Source organism: Poecilia formosa, unplaced genomic scaffold (assembly GCF_000485575.1).
Source record: "Poecilia formosa unplaced genomic scaffold, Poecilia_formosa-5.1.2 Scaffold89, whole genome shotgun sequence".
NCBI classification, from domain to species: Eukaryota; Metazoa; Chordata; class Actinopteri; order Cyprinodontiformes; family Poeciliidae; genus Poecilia; species Poecilia formosa.
This window is the reverse complement of record NW_006800028.1, coordinates 974,152-993,472: the sequence shown is the minus strand read 5'-3', so window position 1 is coordinate 993,472 and position 19,321 is coordinate 974,152. Positions and strand designations below refer to the sequence as shown.

Here is a 19,321-nt window from a genome sequence, read left to right as displayed (position 1 = left end):
GAAATTCTTTTTGGTTTTTGCAGGAATTTTTTTGCTGCCATTTCTGGCACAAACGACAGAGAATAAAAAAGTAAAGTTAAAGCCAAAAATCAAATTGCACTGAGAAAAATGCATTTTCAGTGATGGAGAAAGAACTCAGCTTCCTCTGTTTGGCTCAAAATGACCTTGATCTCTCGCTTTCAATGTGTCAGTCTCTTGAGTCAGAAATTGGTAAATGCAATACCAATACAAAGTACACAAAGTGGTTGTGTACTTTGTTGTTAGAGTACACAACCAAACCTAATTTTTCTGCCATTTGTATCAACTGGAGTTATATGAAAAATGAAATATAAAATCCCCAGGGACAAAGTAGAAAAGCCCATCATTTCAATCAGATTTAAGTCAAGACCTTAACTGGACTAATCCAAAACCTTTTCTCTTTTATTTTTAACATTTGCATTGTCTGGATCATTGGATCATGATCTCGATCATTGTCCTGCTGTATAACCCAAGTGCATTTGGTCACAAAATGATGAGCGGATATTCTCCTTAGGATGTCTTCAAGAGAAAACATAATTTGTGGTTCCATCAATTATGGCAAGTTATCCAGGTCCTAAAGAAGCAAAACATATCTAGACCATCACTACCTCTACCATAAAGGTCATTTTCCATGGTCCCTTTTTAATACACTGAACTGAAGATAGGTCTGCAGTTCTTTCAGTGATATTCTGTGGGGTTTTTTGTGAACTTGTAGATCAGTCCATCAATGCACTCATGGACTAATTTTGGTAAATTGCCCACTCCTAGGAATGTTCACCAGTATTATATGTTTTCACTGATTGTGGATAGTGGCGTTCACTGTGGTTTGCAGTGCCAAAGCCTTAAAAATTGCTTAACAAATTATCAATGTCAGTAACCTCTTTTTTTTTTTTTTTTTAACGGTAATCTGTTTTTGAATTTCTTTAGCTCTTTATTTAATTTTAAATCTTGTATCCTCCTTCATGGTATCACACAGGTTGTATTTAACTGACTTTGTTAATTCTAGCTTGTTAAGTCCAGCTGCAATCCAAACTGGGTGTGGCTTCTAAAATTGAACTGAACTTAATTTCTGGTCTAACAGTGAGCTCCTACAACTTTTCACATAGAGAAAGATTCTTTTGGATTGTGTTATTTTTTCATACATTACATAAATTCAGCCTTTGAAAATTGCTCTTGCACTTACTCTGATTATTTTATTCTGAAATGAAGAATCCTTTAATGACATGAAACATGCATAACAAAACAAGAAAAACCAGAACAAATTTCCACTCAGTCATGCTCAATAAATTAGAATATGTGTTGCAATGAGATTTATCTTTCAAATCAAAAGTATCATTTGGAAATAACCTTTTGACATAAACATGCTTTTCATCAAGCCCTTTTTGCAATTAAATGTTTTTATTAGTCTGATTTAACAATCTAATCTTGAATGGTGTGTTTTTATTAGTTGTAATTGTCTTTTCTATGCCGGATAACAATAAACACAAAGAGATGTTGCGTACACTTAATAGAAGCCATAAACTGATTCCTCTAATTCATCATGAACTACAGCAAGCCTAAATTATTAATGTAAAAACATTGGTCTTTAAGTAGTAATGGGAGCAATCAAATAAATACAGCAGAAGGACTGTACTGTTTGGAGTATAATGACATGAACATAACAATGGTAATTTGACATAGTATTTCAGTTATTTTTTAATTAAAACACTAGTTACATATGTTACAAGATGCAATTAGTGCACAACTAATTAAAATTACTGTTAAATCACAGAGAAGTTACAAATATTACAGAAAGGAATGATATGATAAAGGTAAAAAAAAAAACATGCTGCATATAGAATAAGCACAAGACTCAAGATTTACTGTAATGTAATTTATTGGAGAGCCACAAGATGCCATGCAGAGCAAAATCAGGTTGCCCAAGCTCACTGAAAGACGTTAGAAAACAACTACACGTTAACCAGAGATAAGCATAACTAGATGTAGAATCAGAAGCACATTTAAAAGACACAAATAAAAGTATTTATTGCACAAGGGAAATGTTGATTTCACTGAAAGTTTGAGTATTTGTGGAACATAATAGCAACCGCAACCGCATAAAAAAAGGAAATTATTTGTTTAAAGTCTTTTTTATTACTTATTTATTTAACTTATTTTTAGTTAATTTATTATTTATTTAATGACATTTAAGCACTGGCACAATATTTTCTTCTGTGGGATTAAAAGTTCTTCTTACGTAATCTTATTTTAGTTAAATAACCTTCAGTTGTGCTATGAGTTTCCCATAAAGTCCACTTCAAAACTTATAGTGTCTCTTTCCCTGCTAAAACGTGTATCCCCACAGCTTAATGCTACCACCACCATATTTCACCATGGGATAGGTCTGTTTTGGATTATATCCAATATTGCATGTAAGCCAATAGTCCAAGTTTTGTCTTAGTGTCTGACCATACAAAGTCTATCTGTGTTTTTCTACTGTGGACTGCTATTTGTCGAAAAGTGGGGAAATTCCTTATCCCTGTTTTTTCTACTTCACTGTTACTTACTAACTTTTGTTGGTCTATAACATAAAAATTAAATGGAATCCAATGATGTTTATAATTATGAAAAATAGTGAATTTATTAATTACCGGAGCAGGGTAGTGATGAGTAACATTTACTTGAGCAATAAAAACAATGAAGAGTACTTTTACTACACCTTACTTTTCACTTGTACTTGGGTAATATTACAAAGTAATGCTACTCTTACTGGATAAAAATATCTGGATACTCTACCCAAACCAAGTAGCTTCTCTGAATGAAGGACAAATTTTAATGAAAAATTAAACAAACAGACACACACCAGCACTTTATTTTGATATGAGGCCTTTTGTTTGTACACAAGGTAATTTTTTTAAAGTTATTTTCTGCTGAGCCTGTCATGTTAACTTGGATATTGTCACTACTTTACCCTGTTCTGCATTAGTTATTGTAATATTTCATTTCGTTTCATTTGTGTTAATTTCTTGATAGGGTACTGTAGTACTGGCTACTCATATTTTGGTAACTCATCAATTTTTACTATTTCAAATTCTAGGATTTAAAACAACATTGTTGTTGTGACTGACTGTTTAAACAAATAAATAAATAGACTAGAGTTCAGACTGTAATAAACCTTTAATTAACCCTTGAATGTAAACTTGAATGCGCACTGAAATTTGGGTCTTTATGAAGGAACCCTCGCACATGCCAAAAAACAACCAGTGAAGTTATTCTATAAATAAATACAAATAATACGATAAATTTATGTGATACAAAAAAAATTATCGACTTACAGACTGAGGATATATGTTGTTTCAATTTCAGACAACAACCATCACAGTTGGTATTAATTTTCCTCAGGCGTTCTGTGTGGACTCCTATTGAGTGCCGTCTGGGGTTATGGAATTAACCAAATAGTCCAGAGATGGTCTGGACCTCTGCTGGAAAAAGAACCGGTTGACCTGCTTCACCGAACATATTAGGCCGTAGTATCTTCCAGTGTCCATGTACTGTTCTGATGAAGAATGATAACATTTCTGTCTTAAAGCAGGGCTAGAAAACTAACTTATCTCTTTGCCACAAGCCGTTGGGAACGCGCTGTGCTCGCTGTGTCGTATCAGCCCCCCAGGTGTTCCTGTATAATAGTCATTTTAAAAATATCTCTCTTTATTCAGACCTGTCCCCATGTCTGCTTTTTTACAATCAACTGGACAAACTGTAAAATCGGCAAGCAGACGGCTGTGTTGTTAGCTTCAGAGCTAACAGTGACCGAGTCAGTATTCGGGGCTAAAAATATCGCTCACTGCGCCACCGAAGCTGCTCGGCTTTGGTCCACGTTTGACTCCCGTCTTCGGCTTTCTTTTTCTGGTGACCTTGCTCGGAGTTTGACGCTCTACATGGTCACCACAGCGGGTTCAGGACAAGAGGAAGAGCGAGTCGGACCCCGAGGCTGTGAGCCGAGCTGGCCTGATCTGACGTGCTGGGCTTCAGGTCTCCCGGCGGACCACACTCGGCTACGGCTGATCGGTGGCCGGGTGACATTTTGCTGTGATGGGCTTATATTGTCATTAGTGGTGATATAACGAGCCCCGGTTCTGCCCAGGGAGACCGAAACTTTGCGAAGGGATCAGAGTAAGCGACTTATTTCCAACTTTCGTAGACTTCCAGGAGCTGCGCACCATGACGGAGGACAACAATGCAGAAAAGTTCATTAAGGTAAGGAAATGCTGATTAGTGACAGCTGGTGTCTTATCAGATACTAATCTATGCATATTTTCATTATAAACATTTGGTTTAAAAATTACCGAAATAATGCTGCATTGATAGAGCATTTGATAGCAGATACATCTCAGTGTTGCTTTTAGAAATAATAATAATAATAATAAGTTTAGTACATGATCAACATCTGCTGTAGAGTTGGACACTAGTATCTGATCCAGCAGTAAAAGTCAAAAATGCTTTTTAGGAGAAATAGTGGAAAAATAGATCATTTTCTGGTTCACCTTTGTTTTTGTGGTGGTTCTTATCTACAGAGTACTAGAGCTTTGAGATACTAATTTGGCCAGGGACTAAATAACTATTTATCCTGTTACAGATTTGTTCTATTATTGCTTTTTTGACACATAAGGTTAATAAACTACTAATAAAACCAGACAAGAAAACAATTGTAAATACAGAAGACTGTTTTCAAATGGTGAGTTGCTGTTTAGTTATGAATTAATGAAATCTTTTGGAAAACTGAGTTTAATGTCATTTATCATACCAGAAAACACTTGTTGCCTATGTTTTCTGACAACAAAACATAGGCAAAAATATCTTTTAAAAATCATGCCCTGATTGATAGAAATTCAAAATCAGATGTAAAGCAAAGTCAGTGGCATGTATCAATCTGGAAAAACTAAACACAACAAGAGAGCCAATATCCACAAATAGATTTAATCTAAAACAGTGGCCTACCAAAACCTACCAAAAGTTAGGAAATTCACACACAAATGTGACCGGCCAATGGAAACACAAAGATGCACATAAAAGCAAGCTATTAAATTTTTAAGGCCACCAACTTTTCCAAATCCATCATGTTCCCTAGCAGGAACAGGCTGACTGATAAAATGGAGCATTGCTCCTGTGATACGTTCAGCCTTCTTGTTATCTGCTTTAAATCTTGCTCTGTAAGACTCTCTTGCATACATAAACTAAACATATGGTAGAAAATACAGTTTCTATTCAGATATTTTAAATATTCCTTTCACTTAATTTTAAAACCTCACAGATGCAGAAAATAGTTAACTTGGTTTGCTACCGGCATCCAGAGGATCTGACCTGGTACCTGATAAGGGTAAAGAAAAAAGTTTGTATTTTTGATCTTAAAACATCAGAGGAAGCTGAAAATCAGCCCGTTTCCATAAAAAAACTGACTTCAAAGGGCATTCATATTGCGAAGGCAGTAAAAAATGAGTTCCAGTTGCTAAGATGAACATATTCACAGGAAGATGAAACAACTAATCATTTAATGGGATTGTTTTTAAAAAAAAATATTTGCATAGAATTTAAGTCCAAACTCAGATTATCCTCTCAATTTCAGTCGTTCCTTCAGAGCACCTCCCTAATCCTCTGTGTTGGCAGCAGAGTCTAATCTTTGTGATGTGTTTGTTTTTGGCAGCCAAGTTGTCATTGTCTGGAAATAATTTGTGTTTAGGATAACACTAGACGAATGATAAAGTAAATTTAACTATGACACAACGTAGGGCTGCAGAGGAGAAATGAACAGAGCTCTGATTAGGGCTGTCAATCATTTATACCACTTGTAATCTGTCAACTGAATTTTAAAAATCTACTATGAAACGACTAACAGAAACTAAAATTTACAGCTGAGCAGATCAGGCTTTTACAAGCTGGTACAGATTTCCAATTTAGTTTCAAATCACGGCCTGCTGGTCTTGATTTCTGCTGAGACTCATTCATTGAAGGACTAAACACATACAAGTTAATTTGTGTAAACTTGATTTTTTTTTTTCATCAACAATAACAGTTAACAACCAGAAAATATGATAGAGATGGCGCTTTTCTGTCCAACAACAAACAGGATTTGTATCTTACCTTTATCTGAGTTTATCAAACTCAGTAGAGTCAATCAAATAATATTTTTGATTGTTTGTTTATGTATTTGAGAAAAACAAATAGTAATCAGTTTGGAAATCATCAGTAAACATTTATTCATTGCTTCAGTCAGTCTCACAAGGTTACAGAAGACCTCTCATAGTAAATTTATTTATTCATTTATAATGCTATAAGGAGAGTTTTTGCACTGCAGCTTGTAATTGCAATGCTGTTGCTGAATAATGGATTACGATTGACATCCTGGTTTGCTTTTCAAACAGGAGGCGTCCATCTTGGATGAATACATCATAAACTGGACACAGAAGCTGGGAGCTGGAATCAGCGGACCTGTCAGGTGAGCATTTCTCTGCCATTTTATTCATCTAATGAGGAGTCTATAAAGATAACTGGGGATTAAATTACTTATATAGAGTCAGATTAATTAATCTTTGTTGCTGCTGATCATCGGTTTGAAGCGGCTGCATTTAATAACCGATTAATCAAAACTCTCGTGCTGTGGTGAGAGTTAAGAGTTACATGTTGCTTCACACTGCAGACTCTGCAGTTACTGTGGAAAAAAACTGTTGTGATTCCTGGACAAACAATCTCTGCTGCCAAAAAATACTTCCCACACATTAAAGATGTTTGCATTTTATTTTTCCTTGCGCAGGAAAAATGAAAATTATTAAACAAAAAGGGCAAGGAAGATTCGAGGGGTTTATGAAACCAGGGTTTGTTTGTGCCCCGTATGTCGTCTTCTCCTCTCTCTGTCTGCGTTATCTAAGTCCTGCTGTGTTTGGTACAACAGTGTTGCATCCTAAAGGTTACTGGGCTTCAATCCAAAGCTAAACTTTTACCTGCTTCAATACGTAACCGTGTAGTCAAAACTCTTACTGTGCAAATAAACATGTTTGTACGTATTAACCCACACGCTCTGAGCTACACTTATCTTCTTCTGTGATTACCGCCCTGTGCTTTTAGAAGCGTTTAAAGGATAAAGACTGAATCAGTCATTGTCTTTATGTGTGCTGTTTCGAAGCTTTTCATTTGCTTCCATGTAGATGTGAAGGATATGAGTCATAAATCTTGCTCTGACTCCTGTTCATTCTGCGTTTCGAAGCTATCGCAGATTCAGACCAAAAGACGACAAGCTGTTATTTCACAAGCGTATCATTTTAGCATAAAGTGATGAGAAAACTGAGAAATCGCCTCATCGTGTCTGACTAAAAACCCGCTATGATTCAGCCTGCATGGTTTCTTTTCTTGGGCCGCTCTCAGTCATCCGGTCGTGTGTTTTCTGACTCAGTGCTTTGTTCTGATATTCATTGATGACTTTTGCTTTGCTTTAATCCCCCGCCGCCCTGAATCTCAACAGCCCTCCAATGTGTAACTCTGTGACTCATTAGGTGGGCCACTTCTGCCTTCAGAGGAACGGCCTTCGGCCAAAGCAAAGCAGAATGTCACCTGTGGTAATTCTTTAATAGGGCAGTCTGGGTTCAAGGGTCAGAGGTTGCCGTGAATCTTGTAAACAAAGTGAGTTTGTTTACAAGATGTGTGAAAAACAGCCACAGATAAATGTGTCTTCCATATAAATCTATAAGCTTTACACTGAAACAAATACTTCCAACATCAACATGTGAAAAGCTCAGTCTTCTCTAACATCAATACAGTGTAGGGCTGACTATTTTTTTTACTAATAGATTAATAATTGGATAGAAAAAGGTGCTTAATAGAACATTATTTTAAATAATTTGAACCAGGTGAAGCTAAGAAGAACTATACCTCTTGAGAATTTCTTGGTATAACATATTTACAGACAAAAGTTGTTTTTGAATGGAAAAAAAGTGAAGATGCACCAATGAGGCTTTTCATTGCTGACACTCATCTCCAGTTTTCTTTTAGTTTCATCTGCCTGTTACAGTTTTGACTGAATCTGATTCTGAATCTATTCACTTTTTTTTTTTTTACTTACAAAGACTACGAAACATAAAGGAGAAAAAAATGTTTTCACGACTGGAGAAAGCAGTTTTGAGTCCAACAGGAATTACAAGATTATCCCCCAGTTATGCATCCACCCTAAACGTGATTACTCACAGTTTGGAGGGCAGAGTTCAGTCTCACTACAAACACTGATTATTCCCTGCTTGCAGAATCAAGAAATGGGATCTGCCTGGCAGCATGAAGTAGGCTAAAAGATCTCCAAAAAGAAAGAAAGTTGATCTACATCAACAGAATTTCAGCAACAAAACAAAACAGTCAAACAGTGTTGACGGTCTCTGGCTGCTCCTCTTCTTCAGGAACTGGATCATTTCTGTAATTGAGGCGAACATGAATTCTGGATTTACCGGAAAATCCCAAGTGAGATTGTCTGGCTATCGGTTTGTTCCTTAAGCTCAAGAAAACTTTGGTTATGCAGCATAATAATTATCCAAAGCACTTCAGCAAATCCACCTCTGTAAGGCTCAGAAAATTAAGAGAACAAGCAAGTGGCCTAGTCAAAGTCAAGAGTTAAAGATGATTGAAATGCAATGACGTAACCTTAAACAGGCCATTCACGCTGATTTCTGCAACCAAGTTTTACTTTTTTACTTTAGTTTTAATCCTTTTTATTTGTTAAAATTTGATTTGAAACATCTTAGTGACAAAAATATAAACAGAAGATGCTGTAAGGGGTCGAATGCTTTTTCACATCACTGATTTAAAGTCAATATGGTGATATTTAACTAAGGTACAGAAACGTCTGCATTAATTCTGTACATAAACCATGTGGTTACTAAACGTTTGCACTGAAAAAACGCAAAATTGAGAATATTTTTGGTTTAATTTCTACTGAAAATATCTTAGTACACTTGAAATAAGATTAAACTAAAATTTCAACAGGATATCAGAGCTTGTTTAAAGTCAATAACGCTGTAATATTGGTAAAAAAGTACTAGTTCCACTGACTACAACAGATTTTCCCCATATTATGAATAAAATATTCTACCAGTGAAACTATAATAAAATATTCTACCAGTGAAACTATAATTTGTTAAGATTTTGTGTTTTTTGCCGTGTGGGTTATGTTGCGTAACCTGTTTGTTGACTCTTCTGTTCTCCCTCCTTTTCAGGGTGTGTGTGAAGAAGTCGAGTCAGGAACGCCTGGCCCTGAAAATCCTCATCGATCGCCCCAAGGCCAGAAATGAGGTTGGGACTCTGTCATTGGTCTGATTAATCCCTGTTGTTTGTCGCCTCTGGCTGTATCAGTATGCTTTGTTCCGCCTGTTATCAGTCTTGATTAATTCCTGTTTTTCTTTTCCCTGCCACTCACTCTTCTCAGCCTCGGTCTGTTTTGAAGAATGTCTTTGTCCCCAACATCGTCTTCCTGCAGCGCACAGTGTGTCTGACAGCCCTATCATGTCATTTAGCTGCAAACTGTTTTGATCAAACAGCTTGAAAAAAGAGATTTGCTTCACAGACTCCCGCTGATGAACCGTGAAAGCTGGCTGACAGGAAGATGCAGACTGTGACACACTTACAGCCATTTCTGGCTCTTTTAACATCTTCTCGATGTAAGATTATTTCTCTTCTATGCAGGTGCGTCTTCACATGATGTGTGCCAACCACCCGAACATCGTGCAAATTCTGGAGGTGTACGCCAACACCGTCCAGTTCCCTCATGAGTCCAGTCCAAGGTAATAATGGCTTAGCCCAGGCTGTCCAAACTTTTTGCACTGTGGGCCAAAATTACCAGGTTTTCAGTAAGAAATGCTAATTTTATAAATAATCATATAGTGAATTATTTTCTTTTTGCCTCATAAGCAACAAATTAACATGTATTTGAATTAAAAAAGGTCAGGAAAGACTTTAGTTTCTTAACTTGTTGGTGAAGAAATCAATTTTAGTTTATTCCCAGCAACAAAAATGAGAACTCTTTCAAAACTCTTAACTGTGTTTATCTAAATTTAATTACTGAGTGTGACTAAGTTTTTTTTTTGAGTAAAAAGTCACTGGAAATTTGTGGCTCCTATATTAAAATAATAATACAAAACATGTCTAATTAAAGAAACACTTGTTTTGTGCCTAAAATCTTCTATTGAAGATGTAAATTTGTTGTTGAAAAGTTCATACAAAGAAAGTTGATCTACATCAGCTCCATTTGCTGGATTTAAACCATTCCTAAATTGCATCCAAAGGCGGCAAATGGCCCCCAGGCCGCACGTTGGACACCTCTTTCTTAACCTGTACACATTTTTACATATCTATTTTATCCTGACATAATCTTCCAAATAAATCCCTTTTTTGTGAAAGAGCAAGACTCCTGATTGTTATGGAGATGATGGAGGGTGGCGAGCTCTTCCACAGAATCAGTCAGCACAAGCACTTTACTGAAAAGATGGCCAGTCAGGTCACCAAACAGGTTAGTGAAGTCCTGATATTCAACACCACGATTGCTCAACTCACTAATTGGAGCATGTGTGTGTGTCTGTGTGTGTCTGTGTGTGGATTGTGTGTCGTCCCGCTGTAGATCAGCCAAGCATTGGCTCATTGTCACTCCCTGAATATTGCACATCGTGACCTGAAGCCAGAGAACCTGCTCTTCAAAGATAATTCTCTGGTAAGCTGCATTCACATCGAAGCTGTTTGGAAATGTCCAAGGTTTCTACGCTGGATGGAAAAGTTTGGAATAATTCAGGAAAAAAATAGAATAAAAAGAGTTTAGATTGGGTGGTGATTGGGAAGAAGAATGGATGGAAGACTGTGACCAACAGATGGAAAATGTGCAACAAACAGCACATTTTGCTGTTTTTTTTGCACATTTGCTCCTGTCGGCCACTTCCGTTTTCACATAATGTAAAATTTTCCATTGTGTAAAACTATTATCCATCCATATTTGAGTCAATCTGTGTATCTTTCCATCCATTCCTTTATCCCTCTCGACATGGAAATCGTTTAGTGAACTTTTTGTGGAGCACACAAGTTCAGAAACTGAAAGCTGTATAATTGTCAAAGTTGAAGGAATTTATTTTTATTATTCCTCTCCACTTTCTGCAATCAATTTGTGATTGATTTATTGATTGATTTATTAATATTAAAGCATTTGAGACGTATTGTATAAGAACTTTTTCTTTCCTTTTCTGCCCTGCAGGACGCACCTGTGAAGTTGTGTGACTTTGGCTTTGCCAAAATCGATCAAGGAGACTTGACGACCCCTCAGTTTACTCCTTACTACGTAGCACCTCAGGTACAAAACGGGCAAAAAAATTATTTCAGTTTTTTAGTTTAAATAATTGATAGATGCATAACTGATTTTCTGTTCAGGTACTTGAGGCTCAAAGAAGACACCAGAAGGAAAAGTCTGGAATTATACCTACCTCACCAACTCCTTACACATATAACAAGGTGAGACTCACTTCATCTGAGTATAGAGTAAAAGCATGCAGTGTAAATCCAATCAGTGTTTAGGTTTTGATGGGAAAATAAACTTAGAAATATTTGCAAGAAAAACTCAGTCATTTTTGGATGCTGCTTTTGCAGAGTAAACCTTCTTTACATTCAGGATCAAAATCCTTCTTAAATTATTGCATCTATAAAACAAGCTACTAGTTATAGATCAGTGTTTCTCAACCCTGGTTCTCAGCGACCCCCTGCTCTGCATGTTTTAGATGTGCCTCTACTCCAGACCAGCTGATTCAAATTATTGCATGACCATCAAGTGCTGCAGAAGCATGTTAATCACCCAGAGATACAATTCAGGTGTGTAGCAGAAGGGAAATACCTAAAACATGCAGGACAGGGGGGCGGTGAGGATCAGGGTTGAGAAACACTGTTATAGATGGTATAAAAAAAAACTAAACTAATACATAATATAAATACGGACTTATGTCTCCTGTTGAAGAGCTGTGCAGAGATCTCTGGTTTTATTTTTTTGTACATTTATTGTTGCCAGTGCACACTGAAAGAAAAACTTATTGTCTGTTTCTGCAGAGCTGTGACTTGTGGTCGCTGGGTGTGATCATCTACATAATGCTGTGCGGCTATCCTCCGTTCTACTCAAAGCACCACAGCCGCACCATCCCTAAGGACATGAGGAAGAAGATTATGACGGGCAGCTTTGATTTCCCAGAAGACGAGTGGAGCCAGATCTCTGAGATGGCCAAGGACATTGTACGCAAGTAAGACATATAATAATAAAAAAAACAGAAAAAGTCCAACCTCTTCTTCCTCATGCTGACTTTTCCAGAATGTCTATATTTGCCCATTTGTCTCCTTTTTCACTCATTTTCACCTCTTCTCTCTGCTTTGTGTGTGCAGGCTACTGAAGGTAAAGCCAGAGGAGAGGCTAACTATTGAGGGAGTCCTGGCTCACCCCTGGCTGAACTGCACCGAGGCGCTGGACAACGTCTTGCCGTCTGCACAGATGATGATGGACAAGGCGAGTTAGAAGCTGCAGTGGCCGGAACGTTTCGGGCAATGCAGCATCACTGTTTTAGTTGGTGGAGTGCCTTGCTGAAATGTTCATGCAGCCCAGTCTACAACCCCAAACTGCACATTATGTATTTGTGCAGGATTTTGAAATTAAAGAAAAATGATACATGAGCCTGTCGCTATAAGCAATTAATGAATTTATTGTAATATACATTAAAATGAGCTTGATGATTTCCTTTCTGAAGATTAATAATTTTTGAAGATCAATTTTGTTTGCAGAGCTTCATGATCGTTTTATTTAAGATTTCAGCTGAGTGTTTTTATTTCTGTTCACTGTTTTTGGTTGTTGTATTTTACTTTAGATCTTTAAAATATCTTCCAGTTAGAGTGTCTAGTGTTCTTGACAAAATAAAAGTTTATTAGTCTTGGAAAGGGCGACTTAAAAATGATCTCAAATCAACAATATTATTATTTATTACAGTAATTACTGGGACAATTTATCATCCCGTAAAATCTCTTATTGTGACAGTTCTAACAATAGATGGATTTTTGTTTTGTTACTTGATTTATAAATCACTTTAAACCAACAGTAGCTGTGGCAAGGTGCTGTACAGATAATAATCAATGAATATTCAAAATGTGTGAAAGACAAAAAGGCATATAACGGCTTCATGCGGTTAAAACCTTAAAGTGTGGCATGCATTTATTTCCAGTCATGCCCTGGTTTTTGCGACAGCTCAAACTCAGTCAGATTGAATGGAGAGTGTGTGAAGATCAGTTTGCAGGTTTGCCTTATATAATCAATTGGAGAGGAAAAGTGTAACGCACGGTTACGCTTCGATCTAAACCTGGGATCTCCATTAATGTTTTTCAGTGTCTTTTAAGTGATGATGATGCTGTTGCCGTCAGAGGAGTTGATGAGCAGAAGGTTTGCAAAGTACAGTTCCTCTCTTTCGTCGACCTTCGTCTCTTAACTCACCTTCAGCAGAGCGAAACATGGCTGGGGAAACGGGCAGGCACAGCTTTCTGTCGTCACAAGGGAGAGCGCTTCGATTGAGACCTGACGGCTCTAATCGTGGCTCTGATCTCTCTCTGTGCAGGCCGTGGTCGCGGGAATCCAGCAGGCCCACGCCGAGCAGCTCGCCAACATGAGGATTCAGGACCTGAACGTCAGCCTGAAGCCTCTGAACTCTGTCAACAACCCAATCCTCAGGAAGCGGAAACTGCTGGGGTACGGCCGTGACGGTTGAAACGATTCCCTCTGTAATCGTATCGCTAGAGTGTTACTGATGGAGAGACTTACTCACTTACTGCATTAAGTTTAATCGTTGCACAAAGTTTGCTTTTTGGTCGTCCCATTTAATCTGAATACACACTTAAGGCAAAAAAGTGATTAATAAAAGAAATCGACTCTGTTGTACCTAAGACTTTAAAATTTCATTTTCCTTCCTCTGAGAAAAGGAATGCATCACCAGCTCCCTTTGACTCTAACATGCATAACTCAATGTTCCATCAAACGTTGAGTTATGCATTTTTGCCTTAGTAAGAACTGAAGTGTAATATGTAATGTAATCTATTTAACTATTCTAACTTAATGTATTTGCAATTCATTTTAGACTTTTTTTTTGTAATCTACAGTCAATATATAAACAAAGAATACACTATAAGTTCCAAAATAGCAAAATTATCAGTTCTTAAATGTTCAATTGTCCCGGAAGTCTGACTACAAATATAACCAAGTTGTCACTTGTGTCGTAAATCAGAATATTTCAAATTAGACATTAAAGTAAGCTTCCTGTTTTCAATCTTGACTACAAATTTGAAATATTTTATGTTAGTATTTCTCTGGATTCAAACCTCCCACAGAAGAAAACAAGTTATTACTGCTAACGGCAGCCTGCTGAAACATGGGGTTCACTTTTATGTTTTACTTTGCATGACTGGATGGAGAATGTTGTAAACTTTCTCCTTGTGCTGACTGTTCTTAATCTCTCAGCCCCAAACCCACAGACAGTTTCTTCATCCATGACCCAGAGAACGGAGGGGAAGACTCGAACGTAGCGCTGGAAAAACTGAGAGATGTCATAGCACAGTGCATACTCCCACAGGCTGGTGAGTTTCTGCACATCCAAGCACTCAGATCTCTGCATTTTGGTGTCTGACTTTTCAAGGGTGCTGATGGTAACGCATCCTGAAACAAATGAAACGAGTAAAAGTGATACGCTGCAGTTTATATGTGATTCTATCTCAAACGTTCCAGGAGAAAACGAGGATGAGAAGCTGAATGAGGTGATGCACGAAGCCTGGAGGTTCAACAGAGACTGTAAGCTGCTGAGAGACGGCCTGCAGGGTCTCAGCTGGGATGGTCTGTATTCAGCTTTATTCCTACAACTCCTCTGTCCTCTTTAATCTGTTGATAAAAAAACTGAATATAATTATCTCATGTCTAATAATTAAGTATTTTTTTATAGATTTATCTTATTTGCACAGATTTTTAAAGTGATACAGTCTACTTATTTCTACTCTTGAGGGAACAGCCAATTAACACCAAGCAAAACGAATGCCGATCCTTGATTGGCTGCTTTGCAAGCGTCAGCCAATAGGGTATCAAGTAGCACTGAGTGCAGAAAAAAATATAGACTAGAAAAAATATTTATGTATTCTGCCTTTGATTGTCTAAACATTATATCCATCTTGAGACTGACAAGCAGCTGATTCTTTCCTCTTATTGTCCGTCCTTCCATCCATCAGTCAGAAGTTGCTGCAGATTTCAGATTTAAAGCCTGACTGCTGTAGAAAAATTTCCCATAAACTCAAAGATAAAGATATGACTCTTATCCTTTTATTCTAATATCAACTTATCCACTTTCTTGCTAAACTTAGCGTCTTTTCAGACCCCTCTGGCAACAATTAAAAAAAAAAAACTAACTCGTGATAAAGTCTAAATTAAGTCAAACCCCATCAGATGTTTCTTATTACTTCTGTGCTTTGAACCCCAAAGGATATAGATGAAATAGAAGGACCAGAGCTGCCTGTAGTTCTTCAAATTACTCAATTAAAACCATTAAGTGTTTCTCAATTTTAGCTATAATTTGTGTGGTTATCAAGGCTTTAACTCCAATGTTTTTATTGCAGGGCGATCTTTTTCCGATAAAGTTGACCGCTTGAAGTTGGCTGAAATAGTGAAACAGGCCATTGAAGAAAAGACAAATCTTCAAGATTCCCATTAGCCAACGCTGACTTTCTATCTTTTTTTTAATTTTATTTTATTGTTTATTGAGACTCTTTTTAATCCATATCTGTAAAGACTGTTTTATGTCAAATGATGTGCAGGTTTTTTTTTATTTTTTATTTTTTATTGCCTCCATAATTTCATTTGTAAAACCTATTGTTGAGCTATACTGGAAGAGCTACTGTACAGCTGTACATATATTTCAAAGGATTTGTTGCTACTTTCATTTTTTAAAAAACAAATGGACAATTGCAAAGAATGTGGAAAAAAATATATTTTCATTTTTACTAAAAAAGATAAAAGAAATCTGTGAAAGAAATTATTTTTTGGGAGGGAATTTTTATTAGCTGCTCGTCGAAGATGTCTTGTTTTATCCCAATTATTTCTTTCTCTTCTTTAATTATACTCATTGTAAGAGTTTTATTTATTTAAACTGAAAATTCCAAGATTTTATATCTTTCTTGTAGCTCGATAGTGGCTCTAAAGTTTAGAGAAGCTGTCTATGATGTGACCTTTGTTCTTCCACTCTGCCTGCAGGCATATAAATAACAGCCATCGTTTCATTTTTATTTTTTCTTATCAAGCCTTTTTGACATTCTAAATATGTAGGACAAGCAGAAATGAGGAATTGAGGCAAAAGAAAGTGTCGCAGCAGAAACATGCACCTTCAACCCATTTAAAACATCAGCTGACTAAAATCAGAGTAAAAAAAAAACAAACTTCCTTTTGTTGTAATTAGTGGAAAAAAGTTTTTTTTTGTTTGTTTGTTGATGAAATCTAAGCCACATGAGACCAAAGGTTTGCCTTTCGTTGTAAATCAGTGACTCTGGTAACAGAAATGCTCGTGTTGCATCACGAAAGTGAAAAACTTGGACAAGTTGAGCTCTGCCTTCATGGGATAAGAAAGTGATTTTTACAACTGACCATTCAGAGCCTTTTTTTATTATTATTATTATTATTATTCAAACGTTAAAGTTGCCTCAGCCTTTTGGAAAACACTACTGAATACTCGACGCTTCTGAAGAGAAATTATTTCACCTGCGGTGGATCTGAAAGTTATTCACTTGCTGTTAAAACGCCAGCTTCTGTGATGTAGAAGATGAGACCAAGACGACCTTTGACCTTACGTTTAACATGTACAGGTTAGCTGCTTAAAAACAAGCGAGTGCCAAAATAACAAAGCTACAACAACATGTACGTTTCATTTCTTAATACTTTGCAAAAGTTATCAAAACGTTTGTCAAGACACCGATCTACAGGAAAGACGGCGGATTCTGGACTCCTGCTCAAATAAGACAACTGTCCGAGTTTCAGCTAAAGAAAAATAACCCCACATCATGATATTGCCACCACCGTGTCGGTATGGTGGTGTTTTTGTTTACATTTCGCCTCTTGAGAAATGTAAACTAAATGTCCAGCTGTAGTGTCTAGTGTCAGCTGGAGGAAGGTCTGGACAAGTTTGACAACCGAAATTTTCCATTGCTATATTTCATCCTTGAGTCAGAAATGTCCTCGATGCATTTCTTTTGATTAATTTTTGATCTGTGAAACCGAACTATTCAAACTGCTTAGATGCAAATCAGCATCTGCTGGAACTCAAATCTGCACGGTTTGTGTCTTGACTTTCTTTTCCTGCAAAAGAGGTTGTCACTTGAAGAAAATAATTTCTTGGAACACAGTAGGGAAGTCTGGGTTTTGGTTTCAGAACTTGACGCTTTTTAGACCATGTGCAATAAGGCAATCGTTTATTCTGTGTTCAGATCACATGGATTTTCACAATGAGATCTGTCAGTATTACTCCCACTCTGCGCTTCATTTCATTCGTCTGTGTGTAACCTTTCTTTTCTGTTGGTTATTTTCACCTTTTAAGTTCTAATAAACATATTATTGACTGGGCTGAATTAAATCCTTATACTTTTGTGCTGCAGTCATATCTGACATTATTTCCGAGGAAAACAAAACACAGGATCTGTTTTAGTTTAAAAAGAAGCCACTTTTACTTCAAGGATGTTGAGCAATTTAATGATCTTTTTAAAAGTGGCAAGTGGCACAAAGAGTCTTGTGTTGTATTTTGGTATTTACAGATGAGCTTTTGTGTAAATTTTGCCAAGATAGTTTGGAAGTTATTTTAGACAGAATCCCAAGCTGAAAGACAAAAGCTTGCTAAAAAAAATGCCTCCTAATTATATTGCAGATTATTTAAATGTATTCAGTGCCTTGTTGAAAGAGGTAGTTTGTTCCAATAAATTCACCTTTATCAAATTATTTCTCCAGTTTTCACAGAACTCATAAGACTATAATAAAACGTTTTCATCTTCTCATAATAAACTAGCAGCATGCATAGTCAGATTTACAGAAAACAGTTAGAGCCACAAAAAAAAATTAACAATTCAAACTTTAATGCAGATGGATAACTGGGAGCAACCAGCTTCAGTGTTGGAGTTGTCCAGGACATGGACACTTGCTGACAAAAGTAATCTAAAGTAAAAACATAAAATGTGATTCTTCTTCTTCTTTAACAAAAAAACAAAACAAAAACATATAATACAAAAATTAGTGTGTATAATTTTAACTTGCCTGATCTGCCTACCCCTATGAACATTGTCTGGGAGTGCAAAATTAAAAAAAATTAATATAGTCTGAATTCTGACTTTTTCTGACTCAGGATTTTGAGAATAAAGTCAATTTTTTCAGGTGCCCTAATCATCTGTAGATGAAAAAAACTTTAGAAATATTTAAATTTCTTGACACATAAAAAGCGTTACTTCATGCAAAACGATGTATTACGGTAGTGAATAGCAGTTTGCCAATTTAGCTTAGCATAAACTATATAGTATTTCTAACATCAGCATCGGAAAGACATGCCAACATTATTGCAAATTATTTCATCTTTATTGAAAGCTTACACTGAAAGAAAGTCACTTGTACAAGCATTTCGATCTAAATGTATCAACTTTAACTACATCTGTTTTTGTCCCAAGTACGCCGTCCGGGATGCTGATGCTCAGTATCAATTTGAGCTAAATTAGCTATTTATGCTAGCCAGTTAGCAACGGCCATTTGGAAAAGTATCGCCATTTTCAGGTTTCAGCGGACAGTTGTGGAGTTGAGGTTGTCTTTATTATTAAAGAGTTTAGTATTTTTTGCTAAATTAATTTAAAACTTAGGTTATGATGCACTTCATCACACTGCTCATTTTGACTTAGATTACATACGTTACACATTACCTATCATCTGTGCTGCAGGGCAGATTATGTGTTTTTGTAAAGGCATGTGTACTCTTGTTTAGGTTGAAAACCACAATGGAAACATGCAGTTCTAAGAAACTATGTACCCTGCTGTTTGCTCAGTGTTACCAATAATTGGATCGTTCCTGCTGCAGACCTTTCACAACTGTTCCCTTTTGATTGAAGTTTTTATTTAATTTAAATTGTAGTCACCATCCCAACTGGAAGTCATGAACAAATGCTGCTCTCCTACGTCATACCAGCAAATTAAGAAAAAATTTATTTTACTTTTGTTAATGTTGGGTATTTTGTTCGGTGA

General features: G+C 36.6%; 1 protein-coding gene across 3 annotated transcripts; it reads left to right on the top strand.

Moving 5' to 3' along the window:
* Positions 1-3,327: 3,327 nt before the first annotated feature.
* On the top strand, positions 3,328-18,285 carry mapkapk5 (MAPK activated protein kinase 5). 3 transcript variants are annotated; one of them, XM_016674072.1, is made up of 15 exons: positions 3,328-4,254; positions 6,417-6,490; positions 9,246-9,321; positions 9,712-9,809; positions 10,426-10,534; positions 10,643-10,732; positions 11,264-11,359; positions 11,437-11,517; positions 12,103-12,290; positions 12,430-12,550; positions 13,418-13,480; positions 13,644-13,774; positions 14,540-14,655; positions 14,804-14,908; positions 15,679-18,285. In XM_016674072.1, the coding sequence occupies exons 1-15, from the start codon at positions 4,219-4,221 to the stop codon at positions 15,771-15,773; spliced, it is 1,479 nt and encodes a 492-aa protein (XP_016529558.1). In that variant the 5' UTR covers positions 3,328-4,218; the 3' UTR covers positions 15,774-18,285. The 3 variants fall into 3 exon arrangements, with proteins under 3 accessions (XP_016529558.1, XP_016529559.1, XP_007557585.1); XM_016674073.1 differs by having other exon boundaries at positions 3,330-4,254; positions 13,418-13,471; XM_007557523.2 differs by lacking the exon at positions 13,418-13,480 and having other exon boundaries at positions 3,366-4,254.
* The last annotated feature ends 1,036 nt before the right edge of the window (positions 18,286-19,321 follow it).